Genomic DNA, 8,491 nt, shown 5'->3' with positions numbered 1-8,491 from the left:
GCTCCAGCACCCCCGCGACCCTACTGAGGATAAGCGGTGAAGGTAATGAGATGAGATGAGACATTGCTGTTTCCAGAGTTTAACATTTGGCACGAACAGATACCCATTTTCAATCATTTATAACAAATTTACTTAAGCTACTGTTTAAAAATTTTGGGTCATTTAGAAATTTTTGTATTTCTGAAATAAATGAAGTTAAAATTAAACTAAGGAGACATACATCCTCTACCTTGTTAATGTAGTAATCAAGACCAGAACGGAATCTATCAGGAAAATCAAACAGGAGAGTAGTCTTTGGTACTTTGGTAATCTGGCGAAACACACAGGAATACAGAAGTACGGTCTGACGTCCTTCTCTGGACGCTGACCGCTTAAGAAGAGAACGTCAGCCAATCAGAGAGCGCGCTTCGGCGCGCCAAACGATTGCCACACGTGTCTTCACTTCGGCAATTATGACAGGAATCAGGACCCAAATGCGTAACGTTAACAACAAGTTTATTGATAGAAAGAGGAAGGGCAGCGTCCGCGATTTGGTGCTTGCTCGACGCGGTAAGCAAGCAGCTCACACAAGCTGATCATGTTCCGAATACGGGACGAATAAAGGACTTATCTTATCTTATCCTTGTCATGAACCGAAACTCGATCAGGACCCAAATGGGTGACGTTTCTCACACAAGCCTTTTATTTTACGGGAAATGGGGAGTCATGCACGTTAGGCAGCAGTCTGGCGTGGAATGATAGGTAGCCAGTGGCCAACAAAATTGATACCAATTGCCCGAGCAGATATCGGACAAATGGGGTCGATTCCGGACAGGACGGGACAGACAGGATTGATATCAAAACAGGATATCGAAAGTAAACTGGACAAACTAGACAGGAACGAAACTGGATATCGAAATAAAACAGGACAAACTAGATGGGAACGAAACTGGAAACCGATATTAAACAGGACAAAATAAACAATACCGAACAGGAAATACCAACAGAAAACAGGATCGAGTCAAAACCCACGTCTTGCGGGGAAGAGGTTCGTTGACACACTGACAAAGGAAGAGTGAGAGCACTGAGCTTAAATAGACGGAAAGCCAATCTGTCAATGAGCCGCAGCTGGCAATACACGGGCAGGGCCAATTGGGCGCCATGGCAACAGTGATAATCTTATCTTATCTTAAAATTCACTGCATGGGATGATAGATCTAAGAAAGGTGTTTAAAGAATTGTTTGTGTTATTTAGTAAATAAACTAAACTTCCTATACACAAACTATATCTTTTTTTATTCTACGTAGTCTGCATTACTGTGAGTAAATAGGTACTGAGCTTTGCTATCCTTAATAAGGGGAGCAATTGGCTGATGTTGCCATATACAGTATGTATGATACGTAGCAGTATATTAAAAAACTGTTTTCATGCAAAAAATTGTCATTTAACGTACATAATTTGAAATGATCAAAAAATGTGAATAATATATGTAAACTTATACCTTGACGGGTGTGTTATTTAAAAGAGAACAACACGACAGTGAAACTGTAGTCAAACTACTACTCCCACAATTCCTCTGTGAAAACACGCACCTAGAACTTCCGGTTTGTTCTTGATGCAGCTGGAAAGATGGCAGCGGACACAGGACGATACAAGGGAACTGTCAACAAAAATAAAGACCCTTCCGGTCTTCTTATCTCTGTCATAAGGTATTGTTTCTCGTGTATCTTTTGTTACAATATCATGAAATGTACCTCTAGGTAAACTGTGCCGTCAGAAGATGCCCCATCTTTTTCTGAATCACTTAGCATTGTCTTCCTGTTTGCCTCCGACATATTTCTCGTTTTATATACAATAATACGGAAACTGTTTTGCTCTAGCAAGTTTTATTTGGATGAATTAACATCAATGACTTCTGTCGTGTCGCTCCACTATGATTAGACCTGTACAATTCACGCTTCATAGCTGTCAACCTCAGCCAATTGCTACTCTTATTCCATCTACCTATTATCTGCACCGCTTATCCTCAGTAGGGTGGCGGGTGTGCCGGAGCCCATCCTAGCTATCTTCGGGCAGTGAGCAGGGGACACCCTGAACTGGTTGCCAGCCAGTCGCAGGGCACACAGGGACAGACGATTCGCTCGCTCATTCTCACCTTGGGACAATTTGGACGGGCCAATACACCTAACATGCATGTTTTTGGAATGTGGGAGGAAACAGGAATGCCTGGAGGAAACCCACCCAAGCATGGGGAGAACATGTAAACCTCACACAGGAGGTCCGATCTCATGACCTCAGAACTGTGCTGCACACGTGCTAACCACTGCGCTGCCGTGCTGCCCGCTACTCTTAAAAAGTATTGCAATTCCCCTTGATAAGCAGAGATAAACCTTACAAACACAATGTGATACATATTTACTTACAGAAAGACTACTTAAAATAAAAAATATATATTTGTGTAAACTAGTTTATTGTATTTACCAAATAAACAACACATAAAATTCTTTCAGCGTCTCTTTTAGTCGTTTCTCCACTTGCATAAAACTTTGCGTTTCTTATTATACATAGCAGTGTGGGATTTCACATACTTCATCTGTTCTAAAAATAAATGCTTGACCAAATATAACATGTTCTAGTACAATATCAGCAATCTACGATGACATTGTCGCCTGCTACATGTGAGTCATGTTTGTTTGTATAACCCTTTATCACAAGGAGTCTCAAAAGGCTACACAAACTGATATGATACTTGCGAATAATATCACTTAATGGAAGCAAGTAAATGCTAAAAAGAAAGGGGGCCAAGTACTGTACCCTGCGGAACACCACAAGTAACACTAAGGGGCTCAGATGTTGTTTTACCAAGGTTAATGCAATACGTCTGATTTGAGAGGTAGGATATGAAACATAAGAGGACAGTTCGTATTAGAACCAAAATGGGTAAGAGAAGATGAGTCTAACAAAAAAATGAGTTTCTTAAACGATTTCCTGTGCAAATATTGTGACAATGCGTGCATAATTTGAAATGATTAAAAAAAACATAAAATATGGGGACTAAGTATTAGTTGACAAGTATGCGTTCAATGTTTTTTTATTTTATATATTTTTTAATACATTTCTCATCTGTTTAATCCCGTTTGCAAATTAACCAAAATAAGATGAGGCATTACCGAGTTCTTTCTGAGTTAGTATTGTGTAAATGACTGCATTTCACCATCATATAATTGAATCTGTCCATTCGCCCATCTATTCCTTCCTTCATTCCTTCCCTCTTTTCTTCCAGGACTTTGTCCAGAAGTGATGATGTCCAGGACAGGGAGACGGAGAAAGGGCGTCTGGAGGAGGCATTTGAGACGTGCGATCGTGACCTGGACAAGCTCATCGTACAGCATTATGCCGAGCTCACCACCGCTATCCGAACCTATCAGAGCATCACTGAGCGCATCACAACCTCCCGCAACAAAATCAAGCAGGTAAGAATTAAGAAATACATCTTGTATTCAGGTGATCATGGTAGTCAATCGTGCTTCACGGATAAATCAATTTAAAAAGGATTTGTCTTAGCTGTTTGTATCGCAGGAAAAGTTAGAATAGGATTAACACTGAGACACTCAAAGTATAATAAAGTCTACTAAAATGCTTTTACAAGCTCCGCTTGCCTGAGCTGAGGCCCAGCAAGTCCTCAATGTGTTGATGGTCTTTTTAATCGACTGCCCATGTTATGTTAAAAACCTTTCATATGGACAAGACCAGAGTTCTACAGCGTGGTCCCTCAGGCACCAGGGTCCCACTTAAGGACAGCTGAGGTCCCTACGGACCTGTTCTCAAAATAGCGGGGTCATTGTGATTTTCTCCTGAAATTATTTTTGGGAGTGGTATTCAACCCTTCTTCCAATAATTAACCTGGTAATATAACATAGCAAGTCAAGTCATGTTTATTTGTATTGCCATTAATCACAAAGAGTCTCAAAGGGCTGCACAGATCTAAGACTATTGCAAACTACATGACACCATCCCCTCATCTAAAACCTACATGAGGGCAAACAATACACGTATTATCAACAAAAATATAGGTTATTTATATGCTATAGAGTAGAAGTGTGTTTTAAGCTTAGATTTAAACATTTCCACTGAGGTTGCAGATCGAATCTCAGGGGGAAGAGGATTCCACAGCACTGGATGGAGAACACTCTCTGCGGATCTCTTCTTGGCTCTTGGGATCACTAGTAGACCAGCGTTTTTAGAGCGAAGGCTCCAGACCGGAACATGCATGATTTTGTGTACTACCAACAGAACCTTAAAATCACATCTTAAGTTAACAGGAAGCCAATGCAGGTTAGCTAAAATCGGGGTAATGTGATCAAACTTTCTTGTCTTAGTTAAAAGCCTTTCTGCAGTATTTTGTACCAGCTGAAGGCTCTTGATTTTGGACTTTGGGATACCGGAGAGTAGTCTATTACAGTAATCGAGACTGGACGCAACAAACGCGTGAATTATAATCTCAGTATCTGACTGAGACAGCATAGGACGAATTTTAGCAATGTTGCGAAGATGGAAGAAAGCTGTTCTAGTAATTTTCTTCAGGTGTGTTTGAAAGGACAGATCGGGGTCAAATAGTAACCATATAGTAATAACATGATACTTTGTTATTTTAGAAATTCATATCAAACTAGGTGCCCCTCACCGCTAATTATTAACAAAAAGTAGTTCTCGGCTTCAAAAAGGTTGAAGACCCCTGGACGAGACTTTAATTGCTTTAGTGTTTTTTCTTCTTAAAAAAATATTGTAACCTGCTCATTCCCAAATGCACAGGTGAAGGAGAACCTCCTTTCCTGCAAGATGCTTCTCCACTGCAAGCGAGACGAGCTGAGGAAGCTTTGGATTGAGGGCATAGAGCACAAGCATGTTCTGCAGCTCCTTGATGAGATTGAGAGCATCAAGCAGGTTCCTCAACGTCTTGAGACTTACATGGCCAGCAAACACTATCTTCATGCCACGGACATGCTGGTGAGTGGAGGAAAATTACCGTATTTTCCGCACTATAAGGCGCACCTAAAAGCCTTTATTTTTTTCAAAAGCTGACCATGCGCATTATAATACAGTTGCAGATCAAATCTCAGGGGGCAGAGCTTTCGACAGCACCGTAGCCCAAACGGAGAACACTCTTTAACCTGCAGATTTATTTTTCGCTCTTGTGATCACTAGCATACCAGCATTTTCCAAGCAAAGGCTTATTCTTTACCCGCAAGAACGAGAAGATATGAGTATGAGGTCAACACCACTCATAAGCTAAATAATAGAAGTGTGTCTTACGCATCAATTTAAACACTTCCACTGAGTTTACAGATTGTATCACAGAGGGAAGAGCATTCCCAAGCACCGAGACCCGAATGGAGAACGCTCTCAAATCTGCCAATTTCTTCTTGGTTCTTGGAATCAGCATTTTCCAAATGAACCATTCGAAGCATTGCAGTAGTTTGTGCTATTCAGGTGTTTCCTCTTCCATTCTATACATATCATGACTCAGTAGTCCCTGGAATGTCACTTTGCCACTGGCCGTCTCCCTCACATCCTTTCCTTTAACATTGGAAATAATGAGTGCGCCTACAGAGTGTGTGGGATAGGTGTTTAGGAGGGAGCAAGACAGAGGCAGACACAAAAGCAGAATATGAATTTCTTTTTTTGTGTAGGAGGCATCGAGCAGAATTTACTTTCGCTCATTTGGCCACTTTGAGTGTGCAGTCAGTCAGACTTTTATTTCTTTGATCTGGGCTGTTGGAAATGTATGATTCTAAGATAAATAGCACCTTTTTAAATACATGTATTATTTCAATTTATTTATGACTAAAATATATACAGTAATTTTGTTTCTTATTCTTAGCTTAAAGGAGGTGAAATCGCTGCAAATAAAATTGTGTTTGAGCAAGGCCGATCCGCAAGTATTGACAATTAGTTCACAGGTTTTGTTCTCTTCTTTACCTAACTCCTGTTTTAAGGTCTGTTTTGTTTAACACATATCGTTTTGCTTATTTTAATAGTTTCATGTATTAAAACCTGAATTAAGTCTTGTCAACATACCTAAATAAAGCTCTACACCACTTTTTGAAACAAATACCCACACTGCGGTCATTTGGATTGGTCAATACAGAGTAAGTTGAAATTGTCTTTATTGTAATACCATAACAAAGTAGTAAACACTGTTTACAACAAGATTAGACATGGGACTCCAAGATAAACACCTAATTGCGACCAAAACCAGCTCAGTAGCCTAGATGGTAAGGCGCCCGCTTTGAGACTGGGAGGTCGGTGGTTCGCGCCCCGGCCGAGTCATTCCTAAGACTTAAAAAGTGGTCGGCGGCGCCCTCTGTTGGCTGCGGCTGCATCGGCTCGCTACAACGGGTCAGGTGCAATCGACATTTCGTTCTCTGTACATTGTTACACAGAATGACAATACAAGGAAATTATTATTATTATTATTATTATTATAAAAGAGAGAAAAAAAATGTCAGGATAAACAGGCAAATAAATACATTCAAAAAGGTAGTGCCTGAGCTTAAGTTATAAGTCCGTCAGAACAATAGTGCATTAAAATGGTGCAATCATATTTAGCAGCAGCATAATTCCAAAATACATCTATAGATAATATATAAATAAAAATCTTTCAATTCAATTGGCATAATGTATATTTCTTACAGTCTTGCAGTCTTGGGGGAAAAAAACTGTCTCTGAACTTCTTCGTCCTTGTTTTAGGGGACCAGTAGTGTCTGCCACAGGGAAGCAGATTAAATAGGTGGTGGCCAGGGTCAGAGAAGTCATTGGTAATGTGGTTGGTTCCATGGCAATATTACAAGTTGGGAATGTCCTCCAGATTGGGGGGTGAGAGGCCAATGATTTTCTGGGCTTTGATGATGACTGTATGTTTTTTTTATTGGTACGGTAAATTATGGTTCTCTATCTGGGTGTAATGTGATTGTGCCTGACGTCGTAAAATCTATTCATGGCATACTCTTTAAACTAAAAGCAGAAATGTATGAGGATATGTAAATTTCCGCCATCAAGTTTTTTTTTTTTTTGCTTTATCACAACACAAAACATTTGTTGTAACACAAACATCCTGTAAGAACATGTGTTTTTTTAAATTCTCTACCGTCTGACAAGGTTTCTGCAATACTTTTTGAGAACCATGATATATTTGGATATTATGACATATTTTATCTATAAGTAGCTGGTATTCATAAGAAAATAAGTGATATTTATTCTTTTTTTTTTCATTTCATTTGGAAACTTTCATCCATGGTGACCACCACACATTTTCACAATGTTCTTGATTAGCTTCACTGCCCAAAGGAGAAGTTGCTGCGAATTGCCTTTTTTCACATTTTCTTTTGAAATTCCCTGTACTTACCCAAAAATGGGAATTGATTATGCACAATGTATCTCCATCTTGATCAGGTGTCTGCTGTGGAGTCCCTAGAAGGCCAGCTTCTGCAGGTAGAGGGCTTGAGTGACTTGCGGCTTGAGCTCCACAGCAAAAAGCTCAACATCCACTTGGTGCTTATTGACGAGCTCCACCGTCACCTCTACATTAAGTCTACCAGTCGCCTTGGACACAAGAACAAGGACAAGAACCGCTTTCCTGGGTAATTGTAGAAAAGCTATTGTTAGTATTGTATTTTCCGGACTATGAGGCGTACCCAAAAACTCCAAATAGGCCAGAAATTTGAACATGCGCCTACTAATTGTGCACCTCATATGCGGACAAAAGTGGAAAATGCATACTATATTTGTGCAATTATTGATCAGTCGATACATTTTATCTCTGACCACTTTAGCATAACGATGGTGGTAGCGGGGATCGAACTGGAGAGCAAAGGTTTGAACACAGAATCCTAACCATCAGGCCACTAGCGATGGTTGTTTAAAATTATGTAAAATGTAATGGGAATTGAAATTAGATTAAGGTGAGGGGAGCACCGGATCCTATCTTCTGGACCACGAGGGATACACACGACACATGAAAAGCCATTAAGTCTTATCTCGTTATCACACTTTTTTGAGTCACAATACCAGACATGCTAGAGTAGGGAGAATGTTGTTTCACTTTTTCTCTGCTCAAATTTAAGAAAAAGTGACAAACGTTGAGAAAACGTGCGCCCTTGAGATTGTCTTTCAGGATGACCGAACTACATCCCACAATGCCGTTCTCTTTATTCAGTTTAGAACGTCTGAGTTACTTCCCACGATGCCTTTATCGTCATTCAGTTCAGAATCTCATGCACTTTGTGAAGACAGCTGACAATATTCTCACGGCCCAGTCCTATAATAACATAAACAACTTACTTTGACTAAAAATTGTGTAATGATGAGATAAGACTTAATGCTTTTTCACGTGCCGTCTGAATCCCTAGGGGTGTAGTGGAAAAAATCCGGCACACTCCACATTCTGAGTTCGATTTCTGTTGCAGATGCAATTGTATGCAATTTGATCAGTTATATATTTCCACTGGTCAA

General features: G+C 40.0%; 1 protein-coding gene across 1 annotated transcript in view; it reads left to right on the top strand.

Annotated features, from left to right (window-relative positions):
- The first annotated feature begins 1,546 nt into the window (after window positions 1-1,546).
- exoc4 (exocyst complex component 4) overlaps window positions 1,547-8,491 on the top strand; it is a 129,861-nt gene continuing 122,916 nt past the window's right edge. The window contains exons 1-4 of the mRNA XM_088348234.1: window positions 1,547-1,689; window positions 3,264-3,453; window positions 4,793-4,987; window positions 7,433-7,620. Of these exons, the coding sequence (XP_088204360.1) occupies window positions 1,610-1,689; window positions 3,264-3,453; window positions 4,793-4,987; window positions 7,433-7,620 (653 nt within the window). The 5' untranslated portion in view covers window positions 1,547-1,609. The remainder of the gene's footprint in view (window positions 1,690-3,263; window positions 3,454-4,792; window positions 4,988-7,432; window positions 7,621-8,491) is intronic.

The sequence above is a fragment of the Urocampus carinirostris genome, chromosome 11, assembly GCF_059441175.1.
Source record: "Urocampus carinirostris isolate Australia breed hairy pipefish chromosome 11, RoL_Ucar_1.0, whole genome shotgun sequence".
Lineage (NCBI taxonomy): Eukaryota > Metazoa > Chordata > Actinopteri > Syngnathiformes > Syngnathidae > Urocampus > Urocampus carinirostris.
The sequence above is the reverse complement of the archived record's forward strand: the minus strand, read 5'-3'. Positions and strand labels throughout refer to the sequence as shown.